Source organism: Podarcis cretensis, assembly GCF_951804945.1.
Source record: "Podarcis cretensis genome assembly, chromosome: 4".
Classification (NCBI taxonomy): Eukaryota; Metazoa; Chordata; class Lepidosauria; order Squamata; family Lacertidae; genus Podarcis; species Podarcis cretensis.
The window spans coordinates 4146175-4169390 of NC_137173.1; the positions used below are offsets into that span (position 1 = coordinate 4146175).

The 23216-nt window shown below is 47.0% G+C and overlaps 1 protein-coding gene across 5 annotated transcripts in view; it reads left to right on the forward strand.

Moving 5' to 3' along the window:
- The window catches only part of LOC307214694 (disintegrin and metalloproteinase domain-containing protein 21-like), a 59314-nt gene that overhangs the window by 28311 nt on the left and 7787 nt on the right, over nt 1-23216 (forward strand). For all 5 annotated transcript variants that reach the window (XR_013838249.1, XM_079973575.1, XM_079973576.1 and 2 more), the window contains 2 exons: nt 786-978; nt 2484-2589. Coding sequence is in view for 4 of the 5 variants with exons in the window: in XM_079973575.1 (XP_079829701.1) it covers nt 786-978; nt 2484-2589 (299 nt within the window). In the remaining variant the exon portion in view is untranslated. The remainder of the gene's footprint in view (nt 1-785; nt 979-2483; nt 2590-23216) is intronic.

The window sequence follows — 23216 nt, forward strand, 5'->3', positions numbered from 1 at the left end:
GTGCCCCATGAGCTCCAAGAGCAATTTATGGCTACAGCAAGAATTCACTTCAGCTTTGTCTGACCATTTAATAAGATGGTCTTTGGCTGGGTTTCCCACACAATTTTGCACACAGCATAATTCCCCTTGATACTTGGGCTTCCAGCAGATTGCAGAATGGGCTTGTGACAGCAGCCAAACCACCAGAAGCTGTACATTATTGACAGAACCCCGTGCTTCAGCACCAGGGGACATGGGAGTAGGTTTTTATTCTACGGTGAAAGAGGAAATCTTGGAAGTCCAGTTTTGCCTATTTGAGGCATTGCAGGAGCTTCACTGAGCTCAAGAAAAGGACTAAAAATGAGACCTGACGGTTCATTAACATGGTGCTTTGCGCTCAGACTCACCAAGGCAGATAGAAAATGACATTTATGACAGGGAAGGAAGCATTTGACATTTTTCCCACCTGCAATTTCCTATACTTTAAATTCCTCTGTAAGTTGTCCACCCATGCACACTGCAGGCACAAATATTTTCAATGCATTTCCAAGGACATGCACGAGTTTTAAACCTCATTGAGGGAGCTGCTTGGGCAAGCCAGTGTTATAGCAGAGAAATGGCAGATAAGGAAAGAATTTTATTCCCCCACCCCTGCCTGAGTTGCTTTGTCAATGCCAATGCAACCAACATTGGGACTTTAATTTGTGTAATTTAGCTCCACAAGTAATTTCAGTTTCTGAAGGGAAAACATGACACGCCTCTGTTGAAGAGTCAGAATGAGAAGCTTCAATTGTTGTTTCCAACAGTTGTTAGAAGAGGGAACAGTGTGCAGAGAAGCTGTTTCCGAGTGTGACCTTCCGGAGTACTGCAATGGGAGCTCTCCTGTTTGCCCGCCAGATGTCCATAAACAAGATGGGATGCCATGTAGCAACAGTAACAGCTGTTTTATGGGGAATTGCATTGACCTCCACAAACACTGCACATCTCTTTTTGGCCAAGGCAAGATTAACCTTTGCTTCGGGAAGAAAAGGAAAAATCTGCTTTATTCCTTAACACATGTGTGCCATCTGGGAAGAGGGCTTCGGGAATCTTCTGCTACGTTGTGTGTCCTGAGTAATTTTTCTCTTTAGCCTTTCTTTAGTGGATGTCAGACTCTAGGGTTCTCCCAAATTTATCCATGCTGTTTGTTGGCATAATGAGGAGAGAGTTGAAATTCTCCAATCATTTGAGGGTGGGTGGAACAGAAACATTCTTTTAAAAGCCTCCATTGAGAAATTGCAGGCCACATAATGATTAATGCAACTTTGTTGTTGGTTAATATGGGTGGCTGAAAGTAGTGGTGGGCTAAGAGGTTGATTTGAAGGAGCAGGGGGCTGGGCCCCCTGATTCCTTCAACAATATTAAAATAGTATTAAATAATACTGAAACTGAATCCACAGTTATCTCAAAATCCCCCACCCCATTAACAAATGCTGAAATGTGGAGGTGTGGGGTTTCCTGAATATTCTCCAGGGAAAGTCTTCAACAGTTGGGGAGGAACTCAAAAAAGTTTTGTTTTCCAAAAACTTACAATAGAATAATTTCTTGAGAATTTTCAGTCCAGCTTGCTAACAAGTGTTGGTGAGGAAATTCAGTGAGCCAACTTTATGGATACTGAATTTCCAGCTCAGCCAAATTCACAGATTTCTGCTCATTGTAGGGTCCCAGGTGCAGAAAGCCCAGATGATGTGTAACACACTCAAGTGCAGGTTTGCAGTAAACATTTTAATAACAGTTAAGGTGAACATTGAAAGCTGATAGAAAGAACAGTACAATAAAACATGTCCTACAATTTCTATTTTTTCTGCTTCACAGGGGTATAAGCATTCATGGTATGGTACACTGTAGTATCTACCCTTCAGTACTGCAGATGGGAGCACATTAAATTTAGCCTGAATTTTGGAATAGTCACCTTGATCAGATGATCATCAAGGAGAGCCCACCCTCTAAAAGTTGGAAAGATAGAAGCTAAACTTAATATAATTTTGCAACTCGAAATCTCAGATGCATTGGCATATGTTTTCTTTGGCTTTTGCATAACTCATAGCAAGAATGGCATTTGGTTTAGTACTTTCTCATTACTATCTTCTCATTACTATCTTCTTCCACTGTTACTGAAATGTATCAGTAAGGGTTGGTAAGGGTCGGGGGGCCAGGCCTTCAGGCATGAATAACAGTTTTAACCAGAAATTTAACTTATATATCCAGATCTGAGACTCAATAGAAATTTGTCTAGTCTCTAATTGTGAAGGTTTGTTGGGCACACATCTTGGAAGGCTGAGAACAGTTCTCAGAAATTTTGTTTGGACAGATTCTGGAGCCTCAAAACTGTTAAATGTACACACTTCTGCTCCAAATAACATTTGTGGCAAGATCTTAACATTAAACACTTAGATAGCCTCTTTTATATGCCTAAATTTAGTTCTTGCCAGTCCTCATTTTTTCACTCCTTCCCCTCTCTGCAGGTGCAAAACAGGCCCCGCTGAGTTGTTTCAAGAAAGTGAATATGCGAGGCGACCAGGCTGGCAACTGTGGCAAGGATGGACTAAAATACAGGAAATGTTATGAAGAGTAGGTTATACCTGTGGGCAGGTATCTTATTTTCTTAGATTACTCATTCCATTTTCCATAACATTAAAAACAGTTTAGGACAAATTGCAGTCACAATAGGATGGGCCCAATGTGTGTGTGTCTGTATCTCCCAAATGTCAAAGGCCATGGTGAAGATGCTCATCGTCAGTGCGTGGCAAAAACTGTATTATGAAGGTGCCAGATGCACCTGTGTGGAGAAGGAATGTTACAGCACAGCGGCTGCCATGGAGAATGTGTTGGTTTGCAAGCCCCCTCCATAGAGGCTGGCCCCTCTCACTGTCCTCAGAGCTTGCTTACCGGTAACCTCCTCTAGCTGATATCCAGACAGACCAGGGAGATTTTGATAGGCGACATTTTCCCAAGCATGGGCAAAATGCACAACCCCTCTCCCTCCTGCTTCCGCAGGGGAAAGAAAATAAGTCAGAAATATATTTACATGATGTTTATGTTGATTTGTAGTGTCCCGTGCACAGCGGAATGATGAGGAATACGGGCACATACTCCATCATTGCTTTATTTACATTTCAAAGCTGGTAGATTACAGAAAAACATCTTGCCTCTGCCGGAGCAGAAAAGGCATCCTCTCTCCTCTGAAGCACGGAGAGAAACAACAGACACTGAACTGCAAAGAACAGTGAAAAAAACAGGAAACCAGTGTACGTCACATCCAGTCTCCCTTTCCCGTGAGAAAACCCAACAGCAATTGACTGTGGAATGTAAACACCTGTCTCGTGACAAGCACTTTCGCTGCACAGTGAAGAGAGCAGAAACCAACATCCTCCCCCTTTCTGTGAACATCACTGGGCAGCGTGTTCGTACAATATCAGTACAAACCCAACTTCTGCACATAGGTACAGTGTTGATCCCTTGATACAATCTTGGACAATACATCAGCAGGAATTTCATTACCTGGCATATAGGACACCGTTACGAGTCCCTTCTGAATACGTTCCCTAGCATGTTGCAACTTCAATTGCAAGTGCTTCGTGCTTTGCTTACAACCTTCAGAATTCAGCAAAGCCAAACATGCTTTGTTGTCCTGGTAAACCTGGATTGGACATTTGACAGGAATTTTCATGTCTTTGCACAATTGTAACAACCATTCACAATCTTTAAGTGAATAAGACAGTGCATTCAGTTCAGCTTCACAAGTACTTAAGCTAACTGTTGTTTGCTTCTTGCATGACCAATCAAATAGACCCTGATTGTACATATAGCAAACTCCAGATGTGCTTTTCCTGTCTGTAGTGTCACTTCCAAAACTTGCATCTGCAAATATCTCAAGACCACCAGACTTCTGATTGTTAAATCTCAGTCTGTAATGCATAGTGCCTTTCAAATACCGCGCTATGCGTTTCAGAGCTTTCCAATCCTTAACAGTAGGATTGTTGACTTGTCTGCTTAGCAAATTACAGCTAACAGGAATGTCTGGTCTTGAACATCTGGCAATGAAGTTTAGCTTGCCTAGCACACTTCTGTACAGTGTAGTGTCAGAAAATGCTTCTTCAGTGTCATCTACCTGATAACCTGTTATCATCGGTGTGTCTACAGGGTTAGCATCCATCAGGTTTAGTTTGTTTAACACATCAGCAATTTTCCGTGACTGGTGTACTAGAATGTTACCATCTTGATCTCTTTCTATTTCCAGAGATAGGTAGTTGTTTACCTCACCAAGATCTTTCATGTCAAAGTGTTCTTTCAGTTGAGCTAGGGCGTTATTGTACATTGTGACATCTTCCCAAAAGAATAAAAGATCATCAACATAAAACAAACAATACAGTTTCTTTTGCCCCTCCTCTTTGACAAATACACATGGATCAGCTTTCCCTTGCTTAAAACCTAGAGAAAACAATACCTCAGTGAGTTTTGTGTGCCAACACCGTGCACTTTGTTTGAGACCATAAAGGGACTTTTTCAGAGCACAAACATATCCCTGTTTTACCTGTACGCCATCAGGTGAAAGCATATAAAGAGATTCACCTAGAGATCCGTACAGAAAAGCTGTATTCACATCATGGTGACTAATGTGTAGATTCTCCTCTGCAGCTAGCTTGAGCATAAGCCTAATGCTCTCATACCTCACTGTGGGTGAGTAGGTCTCGTGATAGTCTTCACCTGGTACCTGTGCAAAACCTCTGGCTACCAATCTGGCTTTGTGTCTGACTATCTTGCCATTTTGATCAGTCTTCGCTTTGAAGACCCATTTGCTTCCAAGCAGTTTCATTCCTGGAACTACTGGAACAAGTTCCCATGTTTTGTTCCTTTCCAAGGAATCAAGCTCAGCCTTCATGGCATTTAACCATGGCTCAGCTTCCTTTGAATCCAAATCCTGGATTTCTTGGAAACTTGAAGGTTCAAATACCTTCTTGGAGCTTTTAACAGCTGTTACTGCTATCTTGGCAAACTCATCAGCAAATCTCTTTGGAGGTCTGCCTTTTGTGGCTCTTTGTGACCTGCGAATTAGCCTTAGGTCTTCAACACTCTCTTCTTCCTTCTTAGGAGAAAAGTGACCTATTGTGAACAATGGTTCCTCCAATTCTTGATCAGAGCTTTCAGAGGGTCGCATAGAGGCTTTCGCACTCTTGAAATCCTCTGAATCACCTGATTCAGTTTCAGACTCAGAATCAGTACTTTCATCAGTGGGTGTGGGTTGCTGTGGTTGCTTTTGACTATCCTCAGTCTCATCACTGTCATCAGGATAACATTGGAAAATTCCCACATTCTCCCCCCACTTGGCATTGTACTCAACACTTCTTGTGAGCTTAATTGTCTTAGAGTCAGTCATCCTTATTCTGTAAGAACCTTTCTGATAACCTAGAAAGATACCATGCAAACCACGCTTGTCTAACTTGGAGTTTTGTGGTGAGTGAACCCACATGTCAGAACCAAAAATTCTCATGTGTTTGATGTATGGCTTTTTGCCAAACATCTTCTCATACGGGGTACAACCAATTGCTGAAGACAACCTGCGATTATAACTGTAAGTGAAACATGAGAGAGCTTCGGCCCAATAACTCTCTGGAAGATTGGCATCATGCAGCAAGGTTTTTAACCCTTGAAGCAACGTCTGATTTGCCCGTTCCGCAAGCCCATTCTGCCATGGCGAGCGAGGACTAGACAAATCGTGTTGAATTCCTTTCTCAGTCAGAAAAGTTTCAAACTGCTGAGAAGTGAATTCTCCTCCGCGATCACTGAAAAGAGTCTTTACCTTCTTACCATGCACATTTTCCAACCAAGCACAGAATTCCTTGAACCTAGGAAAAGCCTCTGATTTCTGCTTGAGATTGTACACATAAATATACCTGGAAAATGCATCAATGAGAACCATGAAGTACCTATTTCCACCCAAAGAGGGCGCTAGTGGTCCAACCAAATCAGCATGAACAATTTGGTATGGTTCTGTAGCTTGCCTACTAGACACCTTACCTTTCGCAGCCATTTTCACCTTGTTTGCTGCGCATGCCTTGCACTTCATGTGGTACCTGCAGGGTTTAATAGTCATACCTTCAACCAAGGCAGGCATTTTAGATACTGCCTCAAAATGCAAATGACCAAATTTTCGATGAAAATCATGAATACATTCTGCATGCAAACTTTTGTTAGAACCTGCAATGCAACAAGTGTCATCCTGCACAACATCATCATAATACAAAACATATAAACGATCAACATATTCAGCATACAATACATAATCATTTTTCTTTGTGATGATGCACCTTTTGTTCTTAAAGGAAACGTCAATGTTCCGCTCATTCATCTGTCCAACGCTGAGCAGATTATGTTTGGCATCTGGCACATAAAGCACATTCTGTATCGATAAGTCCAAACTGTGAAGAACAACAGTTCCGTAGCCTTTACTGGGGATTGTGTGGTCATCCGCCTGGTGAATCGCACCTTCCTGCGGTGTAAAAGACACGAACAGCCGCTTATCATTGCACATGTGATGGGTTGCAGCTGAATCAACAACGAAGAAAGATCTAGATGTCTTCTGGACCTCTGCAACTTTTGGAGTGAAGCGTGAGACCATTGCCTTGTGCTGCGTTGTCCTGGACACCGGACCTTTGCCTCTGCCTCTGCCTTTTCCATGCGATGAGCTTTCGCTGCGCTGCTCTGTCTTGGCCCTGGGATATTTGCATTCCCTCTTCATATGGCCTAGACGTCCACACGAGTAGCATTTCACTGCCTTCAAAGCTTTAGCGCCATCTGGTGGTTCCACTGCACTCTGGGATGACGACTGTGAAGTCTCCCCCTTACCCATGCAGCTATCACCCTGGCGGTTTGCTTCATTCTGAATCATGGCAGTATCACAGGCTACTCTGAGCTGAGCATGTGGCTGATTGGCTTCAGATTCCCCACTTGCCTCAGCCAGCCTTCTGCAGCTAGCCATCATGACTCTGGCATTAGCCTTCTGCGTCATCTCTGCTGCTTTAAACAAGCTGCTTTATACAAGCTGCGTCTCTGCTGCTTCAAGCCTCATTCCAAAGGCAAGTTCAAAACAGCCTCTGCCTGTGAGCCTGTGCCACTCTGCTTTCCCTCTGCTGCCTTAAATAGTGCTGCGTCACTATTTTCTGCAGCTGTTTCAGCCCAAAAGCACTTTTTAAAAGTTACTTTCGATTTCCCCAGCATAGGAATCCGATCCTTTTATCCTTTGCCTGTGCCCGGCAAACGGACATAAAAGTTCAAAGTCCAGCCATAAAGCCATTAATTAGATGCTGGCAGGCTGCCCGGAGCAGTAGCACATACCTCATCAATCATCTTGACGCGCAGAGATAGCGTCCGATCCGTCCCTTTGCATTCCGATCCTTTTGCCGGCATTCAGATGACTGCGTCTTTCTGGGCCCGATAACCAAAAATGTTGATTTGTAGTGTCCCGTGCACAGCGGAATGATGAGGAATATGGGCACATACTCCATCATTGCTTTATTTACATTTCAAAGCTGGTAGATTACAGAAAAACATCTTGCCTCTGCCGGAGCAGAAAAGGCATCCTCTCTCCTCTGAAGCACGGAGAGAAACAACAGACACTGAACTGCAAAGAACAGTGAAAAAAACAGGAAACCAGTGTACGTCACATCCAGTCTCCCTTTCCCGTGAGAAAACCCAACAGCAATTGACTGTGGAATGTAAACACCTGTCTCGTGACAAGCACTTTCGCTGCACAGTGAAGAGAGCAGAAACCAACAGTTTATTTCTGACATTACAGCACTAGAGAAAAACACGTCCTTTCAGTTCAGTTCTTCCAGCAAGTCTGACAAACTTCCTGCACATGCGCACTCGGAAGGTTTTAAGTTACACTCTTCACAAAGACTTATCCAGCCTGTGAACGTCCTGGGAAATTCTTTCCCAGAGATAAGGACATCATGTTGTGTCAACAATCCGGCTGTCTGCAGCGGTGATGCTTCCATATACTGACATCCTCCCCCATATGAATCATCTTTAGCTGCGGACAAAGCTTGATCCAGAGAAGAAAACAAACAGTTGTTATACATATAACAATCCCCTGTTGTTTCAGTTCCACCCTTGGAACTATCCGCCGCTGGTTTCACCAATGTAACTCTCTGGTTGTCTGATTTCCAAGGAATGAGTGCTTCTGCATTACCTTGGTTAGGGAATGTTGTGTTACACTTAGCAACTCCCTGTTGTGTCTTTGTCTCTGACTTAGACACAGCTTCAACCTGTCTTGAGTTGTCAACAATAGTAACACATGCAACAGCTGAACTAGCAAACTCTTTTGAATACCTCTTGGGTGGTACGCCCTTTGTTATTCTCTCAGACCTGCGTATGAGGTGCTGATCCTCCTTGCTGACTGGTTCAGTCTCAGGACTTTTCGGAGAACCAGTTCCAATAGTAAACAGTGGTTCATCCTCCACCTGTGAAGGTCTAGCCATTGTGTGTGAACCTCTCTCTCTTTTTTTTTTTAAATAAAATTTTTATTGATTTCCAAATTTTTAACATACACAAAAACAACATAAAAAACAAACACAAAAAGTCATATTTTCTTTACCTTATTTCCATAAACCTCTTTTCCCGGACTTCCCCATACCTTCCCCTTTTTGCATCCTTAATTTTAAACAATTGTTCAGCAACCCTTCTTAGCCAATTAAATATAAATTCATTCTCCTTTTCAATTCCACCCTAAAATCAAACACAGTTTACCGCTGCAATTCTACGTCTTCCTTTCCCTCAGCATTTTAGCACTCCTCGATTTTATAATATTTCTTGAGATACGTCTTAAACTTCTTCCAGTCTTCTTCCACAGTCTCTTTCTCTTGGTCGCGGATTCTGCCGGTCATTTCTGCCAGTCCCATAAAGTCAATCACTTTTGCCTGCCATTCCTCCAGCGTGGGTAACTCTTGTGTCTTCCAATACTTTGCTAGAAGAATCCTTGCTGCCGTAATAATAATAATAATAATAATTTATTATTTATACCCCGCCCATCTGGCTGAGTTTCCCCAGCCACTCTGGGCGGCTCCCAATCAGTGTTAAAAACAATACAGCATTACATATTAAAAACTTCCCTGAACAGGGCTGCCTTAAGATGTCTTCTGAATGTCAGGTAATTCTTTATCTCTTTGACATCTGATGGGAGGGCGTTCCACAGGTCGGGCGCCACTACCGAGAAGGCCCTCTGCCTGGTTCCCTGTAGCCTCACTTCTCGCAATGAGGGAACCGCCAGAAGGCCCTCGGCGCTGGATCTCAGTGTCCGGGCTGAACGATGGGGGTGGAGATGCTCCTTCAGGTATACAGGACCGAGGCCGTTTAGGGCTTTAAAGGTCAGCACCAACACTTTGAATCGTGCTCGGAAACGTACTGGGAGCCAGTGCAGATCTCTCAGAACCGGTGTTATGTGGTCCCGGCGGCCACTCCCAGTCACCAGTCTAGCTGCCGCATTCTGGATTAATTGCAGTTTCCGGGTCACCTTCAAAGGTAGCCCCACGTAGAGCGCGTTGCAGTAGTCCAAGCGTGAGATAACCAGAGCATGCACCACTCTGGCGAGACAGTCCGCGGGAAGGTAGGGTCTTAGCCTGCATACCAGGTGGAGCTGGTAGACAGCTGCCCTGGACACAGAGTTAACCTGCGCCTCCATGGACAGCTGTGAGTCCAAAATGACTCCCAGGCTGCGCACCTGGTCCTTCAGGGGCACAGTTACCCCATTCAGGACCAGGGAATCCTCCACACCTGCCCGCCTCCTGTCCCCCAAAAACAGTACTTCTGTCTTGTCAGGATTCAACCTCAATCTGTTAGCCGCCATCCAACCTCCAACCGCCTCCAGGCACTCACACAGGACCTTCACCGCCTTCACTGGTTCTGATTTAAAGGAGAGGTAGAGCTGGGTGTCATCTGCATACTGATGAACACCCAGTCCAAACCCCCTGATGATCTCTCCCAGCGGCTTCATATAGATGTTAAAAAGCATGGGGGAGAGGACGGAACCCTGAGGTACCCCACAAGTGAGGGCCCAAGGGTCTGAACACTCATCCCCCACCACCACTTTCTGAACACGGCCCAGGAGGAAGGAGCGGAACCACTGTATAACAGTGCCCCCAGCTCCCAGCCCCTCTAGACGGTCCAGAAGGATGTTATGGTCGATGGTGTCAAAGGCCGCTGAGAGATCCAGCAGAACTAGGAAACAGCTCTCACCTTTGTCCCTAGCCCGCCGGAGATCATCAACCAGCGCGACCAAGGCAGTTTCAGTCCCATGGTGAGGCCTGAATCCCGATTGGAAGGGATCCAAATGGTCCGTTTCCTCCAGGCGTGCTTGGAGTTGTTCAGCAACCACCCGCTCAATCACCTTGCCCAAGAATGGAAGATTTGAGACTGGGCGATAGTTGGCCAAATTGGCCGGGTCTAAAGATGTTTTTTTAAGAAGCGGTTTAATGACCGCCTCTTTCAGCGGGTCTGGGAAGGCTCCCTCACAGAGGGAAGCATTCACCACCCCGCAAAGCCCATCGCCCAGCCCTTCCCGGCTCGCTTTTATCAGCCAGGATGGGCAAGGATCAAGAAGACAGGTGGTCGGTTTCACTCGTCCAAGCAGCCTGTCCACATCCTCGGAGGTAACAGATTGGAATTGATCCCATATAACAGGACCAGACAGAACTCTAGCACTCTCCCGCCCTGGCCCTGCTCCCACTGTGGAGTCTACTTCCTTCTGAATCTGAGCGATTTTATCTGCAAAAAACTTTGCAAAAGCATTGCAGGAGATCTTGGGGTCCCTACCAGGCCCCGGTGGTACAGGTGGTTCCGATAAACTGCGAACCACCTGAAAAAGTCTCCTGCTGCTGTTTTCTGCAGATGCAATGGAGGCGGCGAAGAAGGCCCTCTTCGCCGTCGCCATTGCCACTTGGTAGGCTCGACGTTGAGCTCTAACCCGTGTCCGGTCTGATTCAGAATGAGTTTTCCGCCACCGGCGCTCTAGCCGTCTCAACGATTGTTTCATCACCCTCAGCTCCGGGGAGAACCACGGGGCTGTCCGGGCTCCTTGCAATCGGAGAGGGCGCTTCGGAGCCAGACAGTCAATAGCCCTGGTTAACTCCGCATTCCAGCGTGCCACCAGGGAATCAGCTGAAAGGCCATCAACTTGGGATAAAGCATCCCCTACCACTCTCTGGAAGCCAATTGGATCCATTAAGTGGCGGGGGCGGACCATCCGAATCGGTCCCACCTCCCTGCGGAGGGGAAGGGTTGCGGAGAAGTCCAGTTGCACCAGGAAGTGATCTGACCATGGCACTTCTTTTGTTTCGCTTTTAGTTAATGTCAGATCACCAACATCCGTAGAGGTAAACACCAAGTCTAAGGCATGTCCGTGGCTATGAGTTGGGCCAAACTTATTCAGGGACAGCCCCATGGAGGCCATGCTTTCCACGAAGTCCCGAGCTGCCCCTTGTAAGGTCGTGTCGGCATGGATGTTAAAATCCCCCAGGACAACCAAGCTAGGTGTCTCCAGGAGTATATCCGCCACGACCTGAAGCAGCTCGGGCAGGGAATCCTTGGTGCAGCGGGGAGGTCGGTACACCAGTAGGAATCCTGTACTGCCCCTATTGCCCAACTTCCAGAACATGCACTCAGAAAACTGGGTCTTCCCAATAGGACGCCTGGTGCAGACTAATGACTTCCTAAAAATCGCTGCAACCCCCCCTCCCCGCCCACATGACCTGGGTTGCTGTGCGTAAGAGAAACCTGGTGGGCAAGCAGCGGCAAGGACAGGCCCATCTGCCTCATCCAACCAGGTCTCTGTCACACATGCCAGGTCAAATCCTCCATCCACAATCAGGTCGTGGATGGCAGTGGTTTTATTCATCATTGACCTGGCATTGCACAGCAACACTTTCAGGTCATGTGGGTTTCCCTTGCTGATTACTGTATCCTTCCGGTCAGGACCAGACCTGGAGGCAGGGATAGTCCTCAAACAACGACTAAACCTGCCTCCTCGGTAATGACATGGTCTGGTCTTAGCATAACTCCTCCTCCTGCCCATGATCACTGAGATCGGGTGTCCCAATACATCTCCCCCTGTGGAACCTGCCCCACCCAATCTATTGGCTGAGGCCCACTCCCAGGCAGCCATGACCCTCCCCCTTAAAAGGCAAAATACAAACTATATAATAATTTAACAGAATAATAATAATAATAAAACAGAACAGAACAAAACAAAACAAAGCAAAACAAGGAACAATAGTGCTGACTCAGTGCTTATCCCACCCCAAGCAAAAATAAAATAATGAAATAATATAATATTATAAAAAACAACAACCACCATTTAAAGTGCTGCAAATTAAAAGCGATTAAAACATTTAAAACCATTTTGTCCATTGCTGCCGGTAGCTACTCAGGCCTCTTATGCTGTGGCAGTGAGTGCAGGCCCCGCCCCCTAAGCCGGATGGAGTTGGCAGGAGAGGGAGCGGTCTTCCCAACACTCACGCAAGCAGCAGCAGCAGCAGTTGTGTCCCGGAAGCCTCTCTCAGGCCTCTTATGCTGTGGGTGCGAGTGCAGGCCCCGCCCCCTCGGCCGGATGGAGTTGGCAGGAGAGGGAGCGGTCCTCCCAACACTCACGCAAGCAGCAGCAGCAGCAGTTGTGTCCCGGAAGCCTCTCTCAGGCCTCTTATGCTGTGGGTGCGAGTGCAGGCCCCGCCCCCTAAGCCAGATGGAGTTGGCAGGAGAGGGAGCGGTCCTCCCAACACTCACGCAAGCAGCAGCAGCAGCAGCAGCAGCAGTCGTGTCCCGGAGGCCTCTCTCAGGCCTCTTATGCTGTGGGTGCGAGTGCAGGCCCCGCCCCCTAGGCCGGATGGAGTTGGCAGGAGAGGGAGCGGTCCTCCCAACACTCACGCAAGCAGCAGCAGCAGCAGTTGTGTCCCGGAAGCCTCTCTCAGGCCTCTTATGCTGTGGGTGCGAGTGCAGGCCCCGCCCCCTAAGCCGGATGGAGTTGGCAGGAGAGGGAGCGGTCCTCCCAACACTCACGCAAGCAGCAGCAGCAGCAGTCGTGTCCCGGAGGCCTCTCTCAGGCCTCTTATGCTGTGGGTGCGAGTGCAGGCCCCGCCCCCTAGGCCGGATGGAGTTGGCAGGAGAGGGAGCGGTCCTCCCAACACTCACGCAAGCAGCAGCAGCAGCAGCCGTGTCCCGGAGGCCTCTCTCAGGCCTCTTATGCTGTGGGTGCGAGTGCAGGCCCCGCCCCCCAGGCCGGATGGAGTTGGCAGGAGAGGGAGCGGTCCTCCCAACACTCACGCAAGCAGCAGCAGCAGCAGCAGCCGTGTCCCGGAAGCCTCTCTCAGGCCTCTTATGCTGTGGGTGCGAGTGCAGGCCCCGCCCCCTAGGCCGGATGGAGTTGGCAGGAGAGGGAGCGGTCCTCCCAACACTCACGCAAGCAGGAGCAGCAGCAGTTGTACGCTACCGTAGTAGCGTACAAAAAGAAATTCTTATCCTTCTTCAGCACCAGCTGGCCGACCATACCCAAGAGAAATGCCTCTGGTTTCTTGTTAAAGGTGCACTTAAGCACTTTCTTAATCTCATTATAAATCATTTGCCAGAAGGCCTTAATCTTTGGGCAGGTCCACCAAAGGTGGAAAAAGGTACTGTGATGGGACAATGAGCTACTTGTGCGTAAAAGGATTGGTCCCTCGGAGTTTGCTTAACCTAGCAAAGCTCTGCCTTGAGCGGAGCCCTTGGACATGGCTCCGTTAGTCACTGGTAGAATCCGACAGTGGGCGCTTGCGGAAACGTTTCCAGCATAAAAGCTGCTTGACGGAAACGCGTCTCCTAGATTCCCTGCGTGACAGCTTCCGGCGAGGGGTGGGGGTCGCTAAAGGGAGCCTTGATACCTCCTCACTGTTCTCGCTGGAAGTGTCCCAGAGCCTCCCCTCCGACTTCTTGTCCCTGGAAGCTCCTGCTCCCCCCCTACTGGTTCCCTCTTCGGCTGCTGAATCTCTTCTATCCTCCTGGAGCCCTCCCACCACCTGTTCTTCCGATGGCAGTTCCCTGACATCCACCTCCCCTCCAGGCCCCCCTCTATCCCCTCCCGCCTCCCCTTCTACAGGCGGTGGGGCTGGAAAGCCTCGGAAGGAACTCTCCTCGTCCTCAGATGATTCAAACACTTCTAGCCACTGCCTCCCATTTCCTTCCCCGTCTTCCTCTTCTTCGTCGGAGTATGCCACCTCCTCACTCCCTGACTCTGGGAACCCTTCAAACACCCCTTCCTCATCAGTGGTACCGAAGTATTCCCTCCTAAATCGCTCCATCGGCTGCGGTTTTCTTGGGAAACGCTGATGGAACGTTTCTATGAGAACCTCATCGTGGACTTCTTCCGCCGGTACCCACGTGTTTTCTGACTCTTCCTCCCCCTCCCATTCTACCAAGTATTCCACCCGATTCCCCTTCCACCTGGAATCAATTATTCCTGCCACTTCCATGTTGCGTTCTCTCTCTTCAATGACAGGTGTTTGGGTGACCCCCCTCTCACTTTCCCCCCACTCCCGTCCCTCTCGGTACGGTGACAGTAATGATCTGTGAAATACGGGGTGCAATTTCATGTGACTGGGCAATCTAAGTTTGAAGGCTACTGGGTTCACCTGTTGTATGACCTCAAAGGGTCCCAACCGTTTGGGTCTCAATTTCTTACACCCTCCCTTAAACGGCAGTCCTTGGGTGGATAGCCACACCCGGTTTCCCACCCTTATGGTTTCACCTTCCCTCCTATTTCTGTCTGCTTGTTTCTTATATGCTTCTTTGGCTTTCTCCAAGTTGAGTTGGAGCTGCCGGTGGATCGCTTCCATTTCTTCCACAAAGCGTTCCGCTGCTGGTACACTCCAGTGCTCCCCTCCTTCTGCTGGGAAGGCTCGAGGGTGACACCCATAATTGGCCAGAAAGGGACTCATCCCTGTGGACACGTTTTCCGCGTTGTTGTAGGCAAATTCTGCCAGAGGTAACTTATCTACCCAATCAGTTTCTCTGTCTTTTACATAACACCTCAGATATTGTTGCAAAACCCCGTTTGCCCTTTCTGCTTGCCCATTTGTTTCTGGGTGCCTGGCGGTGGAAAAACTTACCTCCACATGCAACAAGCTCATTAGTTTCCTCCAGAACCTGGAAGTAAATTGTTTCCCTCTGTCGCTCAAAACCCTCAAGGGGGCGCCATGCAACCTGAAAATATGCTTCACAAACAACCTTGCGGTTTCTTCCGCTGTGACTGCATGCGAACAAGCTATAAAGTGGCACATCTTAGTTAGTAGATCTACTACCACCATGACCGCGGTTTTCCCTTTGGATCTCGGTAGATCGGTCATAAAATCTATGGATACCATCTCCCATGGCCTTTCTGGGGTGGGTAAGGGTTCTAATAACCCTGCTGGCGCCAACCTCTCTCCCTTTGCTCTTTGGCACCTGTCGCATCCCCTGACATACTCCCGCACGTCTTCCCTCACCTTGGGCCACCAAAACTCCCTGGTAACCAACCACATGGTCTTGTGCTGTCCGAAGTGCCCCGCCGTGGGGCTGTCATGCAACTGTTTGAGCACCCGCCCTCTTAGTTCCCCATCTGGTATGTAGAGTGCCCCTTTGTAATATAGTTTTCCGTTCTTTTCCTCAAAACCCCCTGTGTTCTCACCTGTCTCCCTGAGTTCCCTAAGCTTTTCTTGGGCATATTCATCGTTCTCAATACCCTCTACCAGTTCTCTTTGCCCCACCAATGCCGCCCCACAAACCCAGTGGTCCTCCGAGATGATATGTCTTTCTTCCGCCCCTCTTTCCCCCTCTAAGTACTCAGGTTTTCTGGAGAGAGCGTCCGCTCTGACATTCTCTGCCCCTGGCACGTAGCGAATTTCAAAATTGAACTTGGAGAACTCTTGCGCCCATCTTACTTGTCTCTGGTTCAATACTCGGGCTGTCCTCCAGTATTCTAGATTTTTGTGGTCTGTCCGCACTTGAACCTTGTGTTGCGCCCCAATCAACAGGTGTCTCCATCTCTTGAACGCTTCATGGATGGCGAGTAATTCTCTGTCGTACACGGTATAGTTCCTCTCGGATTTGTTCAATTTCCTCGAGAAGAAGGCACACGGTCTCCATTCTGACGTATCCTGTCCCGGCTGTAGGAGTACGGCGCCCACCGCTCTGTCAGACGCGTCGGTTTCCACCCTCATCGGCTGCTGCAGATCCACGTGTAAGAGTTGTTCTTCCGAAGCAAACGCCCTCTTTAAACTTTCGAATGCTTGCTGCGCTTCTTCCGTCCAGACAAATTTCTTCTTACTGCTGAGACAATCCGTGATGGGGGCTGTTAAGTGGGCAAAGTTCTTGATGAACTTCCGATAGAAGTTTCCGAACCCCAAAAACCTTTGCACATCTTTCTTAGTTTTCGGTGGCCTCCATTCCAGTACCGCTTGCACCTTGCTAGGATCCATGGCCAGCCCCTTGTCTGACAACCGGTACCCTAGGAATTCCACCTCCCTGGTGTGAAACTGACACTTCTCCAGTTTCACCCACAGCTGGTTTTCTTGCAGTTTGCTCAGTACCTCTCGTACATCTCGCACATGCTGCTCTTCATCCTCTGAGTACACCAGTACATCATCTAAGAACGCAGCGCAGTTCTTGTAAAGCAATGGTCCTAGGACGTGATTCATGAATGATTGAAATACTGCCGATCCCCCCTGGAGGCCGAAAGGCATAACGCAGTACTCAAAGGCCCCCAAGGGGGTGAACATAGTGGTTTTCCACTCATCTCCCTTTCTCATACGTATCAGGTTATACGCCCCCCTCAGGTCCAGCTTGGTAAAAATCTTCCCTTTTCTCACCCGGGTCAGAATGTCATCAATTCTGGGCACAGGGAAAGTCACGGGTTTGGACACTGCGTTTAGGGCCCGGAAGTCCACAATCAATCTTGGTTTGTCTGAATTTTTTTTGTCCACAAAGAACACTGGGCTACCCCCCACCGCTCGTGACTCTCTGATGAACCCACGCTTGAGGTTTTTGTCAATAAACTCCCTTAACTCCTGCATCTCCCTGTCTGACATTGCATACACCTTGCCCACTGGCAATTGTGCTCCTGGGAGTAAGTTGATTTGGCAGTCAAAGGGTCTGTGCGGGGGTAGTTTATCTGCTTCCCTTTCGCTGAAGACGTTGGCAAAATCTGCATATTGTCGTGGTACCCTACCTTGATCCGTTGCTTCTATCTTTGCTAACGTGGCCTGGGTACCTACTTGGCCCCCCTTTTCCGTGCAGTGTCCCATACAATGTGCTGACCCAAAGGAAACCACTCTCTGATGCCATCCCACAAGCGGATCATGCAGCGCTAGCCAGCTCATCCCCAAAATGATGGGCGCTCCTCCCAAAGTGGCTATATTAAACGCTATCAGTTCCGTGTGTCTTGCCACCCTCATTGTCATGGGGACAGTCTGCTGGTTTACTTCTCCTCCCAACAGCGCCCTCCCATCAATCGTGGTCACCTGCAGGGGATTTTTTAAAGGGATGGTTTGTATCTGGTGTGCGGCTGCAAACTCCTTACTCATAAAGTTGCAGGAGCTGCCTGAGTCTAATACCGCCTTAACTTGTAGAGGGTGTCCGTTTGCCAGCTCTAACAACACCTCTATTACTAGCGCTGGTTTTGGCGGTTCCGGCGTGGGCACATTCACTGATCCTTGGTCTGGCTGCTGTGCCCTGATGGTCCCAGCCAGGCGTTGGCTTTTACTGACTCCTTAGCCCCCTCCGCCTCCTCCCCAACAGCTCCCGCCATTCCTTGCCATTCCTTTCTCTGTGGACAAACCCTGGCAAAGTGACCTGGCTGTTGGCAGAGAAAACATTTCTTGGCGCCTTTCCCCTCCTTCTTCCGCCCTTCGCTGGGGTTTGAAACTGCGCGCGCGCGCGCTGTTCCGATTTCCATCGGCTCTGCTGGCTGGGAAGGCTGCTCTGGAATCTCTGGAATGCAGAAATCCCTCCAACGCTCCTCTTTCCCTTCCCGCTTCTCCAGGGCTCTGGCTTCCTGGCGTGCTCCTATGGCCAGCGCAGATTTAGTCAAATGGTCCATAGACTCTGCCCTGGGCGCCCGGGAAAGTTCATCTTTTACTGCCGAAGATAATCCTTCTTCGAACAGCATTTGTATCGGTTCCGCAGACAAATCCCAATTTAATTTATGGATCAACATGGTGAACTCAGTCCAGTACTCACGGACAGATCGGTTCCCTTGCTTACACGCCATTAACTGTCTGCGCGCCACTCCCTGCTCAATCTCACTGGAGAACATCAGATTCATGGCGCGAAAAAACTTCCTTGTGTCCTTTAGGACCTCGTTATTGGCTGCCATCAGGGGCCTCACCCAATCTCTCGCCCCTTTTTCTAGATGGCCAATCACAAATCCCACCCTCGATTCCTCATCAGGAAAATCATCAAACTGCAGATTAAGGGCATATTGCATTTCTGTCCTAAAGGCTTGGTAGTTCCTGGGATCACCCCCAAATTTCTGCACCAGTCCCGGCACCTTCCTTGAGACTTGGGTGGCTTTTCCCTTCTCAGCATCTTGAGCCCTCCTCTCCTCCAGCCTAGCCGTTTGCAGGGCTAACTGCATCTCCAACATCCTGTACCTTTCTTCCAGGCTTGGAACGGCTGCAGCTGCTCCCCCTTCTCCGGCTCCGGTTGGGTTGCTCATGATGCCTCTCCTTGCACAAGCGCTTTCAGGGACTGTCGGATTGCTGTGATGGGACAATGAGCTACTTGTGCGTAAAAGGATTGGTCCCTCAGAGTTTGCTTAACCTAGCAAAGCTCTGCCTTGAGCGGAGCCCTTGGACATGGCTCCGTTAGTCACTGGTAGAATCCGACAGTGGGCGCTTGCGGAAACGTTTCCAGCATAAAAGCTGCTTGACGGAAACGCGTCTCCTAGATTCCCTGCGTGACAGCTTCCGGCGAGGGGTGGGGGTCGCTAAAGGGAGCCTTGATACCTCCTCACTGTTCTTGCTGGAAGTGTCCCAGAGCCTCCCCTCCGACTTCCTGTCCCTGGAAGCTCCTGCTCCCCCCCTACTGGTTCCCTCTTCGGCTGCTGAATCTCTTCTATCCTCCTGGAGCCCTCCCACCACCTGTTCTTCCGATGGCAGTTCCCTGACAGGTACCTTCAGTCTCTTTACATTTCCAACATTTGTTATTGGGCAAATGGTAAATCTTCGCAAGCTTGACTGGGGTCATGTACCACCTGTAAATCATTTTCATAATGTTTTCTCGTAGGGCATTACATGCCGTAAATTTAATGCCTGTGGTCCATAACTGCTCCCAGTCAGCAAACATAATGTCATGACATATGTCCTGTGCCCATTTAACCATAGCTGATTTCACTGTCTCATCTATTGTATTCCACTTCAACAGCAAGTTATACATTCTTGATAAATTCTTAGTATTGGGTTCTAGCAGTTCTGTTTCTAGTTTCGATTTCTCCACCTGGAAACCAATTTTCCTGTCTTGTTTGTAAGCCTCCATTATTTGAAAATAATGGAGCCAATCTCGTACCTTGGACTTTATTTTCTCATAACTTTGTAATTTAAGTTCACCACCTTCTTGTTCTAAAATTTCAGAATATTTCGGCCAATTAGTTCTCATATTAAGTTTTTTTACCTCCTTGGCCTCCATAGGTGAAAGCCACCTGGGAGTTTTATTTTCCAATAAATCTTTATACCGAATCCAAACGTTATATAGTGCTTTCCTAACAATATGATTTTTAAAACCCTTATACACTTTAACCTTGTCATACCAAATATACGCATGCCAACCGAAATTATTATCAAATCCTTCCAAGTCTAAAATGTCTGCATTTTCAAGAAGTAGCCAATCTTTTAACCAGCAGAAAGCTGCCAATTCATAGTAGAGTCTTAAGTCCGGCAGGGCAAACCCCCCTCTTTCTTTAGAATCGGTAAGTATCTTGAACTTAATTCTGGGCTTTTTGCCCTGCCAGACAAATTTAGATATATCTTTCTGCCACTTCTTGAAACAGTCCAGTTTATCAACAATTTGTAATGTCTGAAATAAAAATAACATTCTAGGCAATACATTCATTTTAATTACTGCAATTCGACCTAACAAGGAAAGCTTCAGGTTTGACCATGTTTCTAAATCTTTCTTTATCTCAGTCCAGCACTTATCATAGTTATCCTTAAATAAGTTTACATTCTTAGATGTCATGTTAATCCCCAGGTATTTTACACTCTTTGCCACCACAAACCCAGTTTCCTCTTGGAATCTCTCTCTTTCAACATTTGTTAAATTTTTTTCCAGTACCTTGGTTTTTTGTTTGTTCAACTTAAATCCTGCGACCTGGCCAAATACTTGAATTAATTCTAGAGCTCTTTTGGTACTAGTGTCTGGCTCTTGCAGGGTCAATACTAAGTCATCTGCAAAGGCCTTCAATTTGTAGTGTCTGGCTCCGACCTGAATCCCTTTTACCAGCTGGTCCCCCCTAATCATATTTAACAGAACCTCCAGGACCGATATAAAAAGTAATGGGGATATTGGGCACCCCTGACGTGTCCCTTTTTCTATAGGTAGTTCATCCATGACCACATTATTTACAATTAGCTTTGCCTTTTGCTCAGAATAAATTGCACTTATACCATTTTCAAACTTTTGGCCTACCCCCATCCCATGGAGATTCTTCTTCATAAATTTCCAAGATATATTGTCAAAGGCTTTCTCCGCGTCCACAAAAATTAAAACTGCCTTTGTGTTAATATTCACCGTCAACATTTCTATAATGTCAATTATATTCCTTACATTGGTAGATATATGTCTACCCGGGAGAAAGCCTGCCTGATCTTTGTGGATCTCCTCCACCAGCACCTTCTTCAATCTTTTTGCCAAAATGTCTGCAAAAATTTTATAATCCACATTAAGTAATGATATAGGGCGGTAGTTCTTGATCTGTTTTTTATCAACCTCAGTCTTTGGTATAAGTGTAATGAAAGCTTCTTTCCACGTCTCAGGTGCCCTTTTCCCCTCTAATATCTCGTTACAAACCTCCTTAAGCGGCTGTGTTATCCAGTCCTTCAAAGCTTTGTAGTATCTGGAGGTTAATCCATCTGGCCCTGGAGATTTCCCCAATTGCATATCTTGAATTGCACCCTCAATTTCTTGTTCAGTTATTTTCTCATTTAGAAGCAGCATACTAAATGAGAACCTCTCTCAATGACTGTGTCAACAGAACTCTCTGAGCTTCTGTGTCACTTTCAATATCACTATAATCAGAATAATCAAATTCATCATCTGAATCATCAGCAGTGGGATATGTGTGAAAAATTACTCTCTCCTGTCCAGGAGAACTCTCTAGAAATTTTGTGAGAATCACCTGACCAGATTCAGACAAAATTACTCTGTAGAGACCCTTTTCATAACCCACAAAAATGCCTCTGGCATTCTTCACCCCATCTAGATTTTCAGTCCTGACCTGAGATCCAAAAACCTTAAAATGTGAGACAGAAGGTTTTCTGCGGAACAGCTTCTCAAAAGGAGAACATTTCATATCCTTTGAAACCTTTCTCAACCACGAGTAACAAAAACAAGATAAAGATTCAGCCCAATACTCATGTGGAAAGTGTGAACTCAGTAATTGTGCCTTCATGCCATTTCGCAACTCCTTGTTCACTTTTACACACACAGTTTTGTTCCATGCAGCCTCTGAGACAGCAACTTTGTGCTCTATCCCTTGCTTCTCCAGGAAAACCTGAAAATCCTGTAAAAGAAAAATTGGCTTCTCATCTCTTGAAAAGAAAATCAATTTTAGCATCATGAATATTCTTAATCTTATCACAAAACTCCTTAAACCTTTCTAAGGTTTCTCTGGGATTCTGCAACATGTAAATCCATACATATTGAGAAAAATGGTCAACACACACAAGATAATATCTTGCATTGCCTCTAGATGGTGCTAGAGGACCAATCACATCAGCATACACTCGCTGAAAAACTTTGTTAATCTTTGTTGCCTTTCCTCTTGTGTCTTCTTTCAAGATACCTGCAAGAGAAAGCATTTTAGATTCACATGCTGTACACATTTTATAATCACTTTCATCAAAAGTCAACAGATACAGTCCATCTTTCTCTCTGGCAGAAAGATACAGCTCTCCATCTTTGTAGATTTTGCAGCTTTCCTCATCATAGGATAACACCAGTTTCTTCTTAGTGGTTTGAGAAACACTCAGCAAATTGTACTTTAAACCTGGAACAAAATAAACATTGTTAATAGTCAAGTTCAGGCTTTCTAGATACACAGTTCCGATCCCGGTATCCTGGTTGCTTCCATTTCCTAACCATTGGCCAGTTTCACAGTGAAGCGTTGCTTCTCAAATGTAGAAAACAGTTCCCGACGTGATGTCATGTGTTGCGTGCATCCAGTGTCTATAATAAATGAGTTCTCCATGGATGATGTGGCTTTTAGCGACATCAAAGCCATATCTGGTTTTGCCTGGGACTGGGTACGACCTTTGCTTGAAGTCTCACGCTTTACAAAGCTCCCTCTAGCTCCTTTCTCCTGATGTGGTGTCTTTTGATGAACAGCATTCTGAGCTACAGCTTTCTCCTCTGTAGCAATAGTAGTGGGGGTGCTTGATTTCTGAACTTCACTCCCCCCATCAGCAACAGCCATTGCAGCAGTGCTAGGATCATCATCAGCAACAGCAGCAACAGTCCCTTCACTTCCTTGTTGTGGCTCAAAGCTCCTCCCAGCTTTCGATGAGCTCTCAAGAATTTGGCTAGCTTCATCTTGGCTCTCCCCCTTTGGTGCAACCAATTCTCGGTCCTTGCTTCCCACCCCAGCTTCACAAGCTTTGCGGAGCGATTGCCAAGCGACCCTTGGTTCTTCTGCACCCTTTAGGACTGGCTCAAGATAAGCGTCCACATTTTCCACCAAAATTCTCAGGACACGCTGCTTCAATTCACTTTGAACTGCAGCCTTCTTCCCCTGTGCTTGTACAGCAACAGGTTGTGGAGTTTTTACTAAGTCCCACAATTGCTCTCCCACTAGCAAAAATTCCATTGCAAATGACCATTCTAGCCAGTTTTGGCTATTCAGTTTCTGAGAGAATAGAGCCATCTTTAATCCCAAGCTGCAGCTGCAGCTACAAACTGGGAAACCCAAAAGTCTATTGGGCTGTTTACAA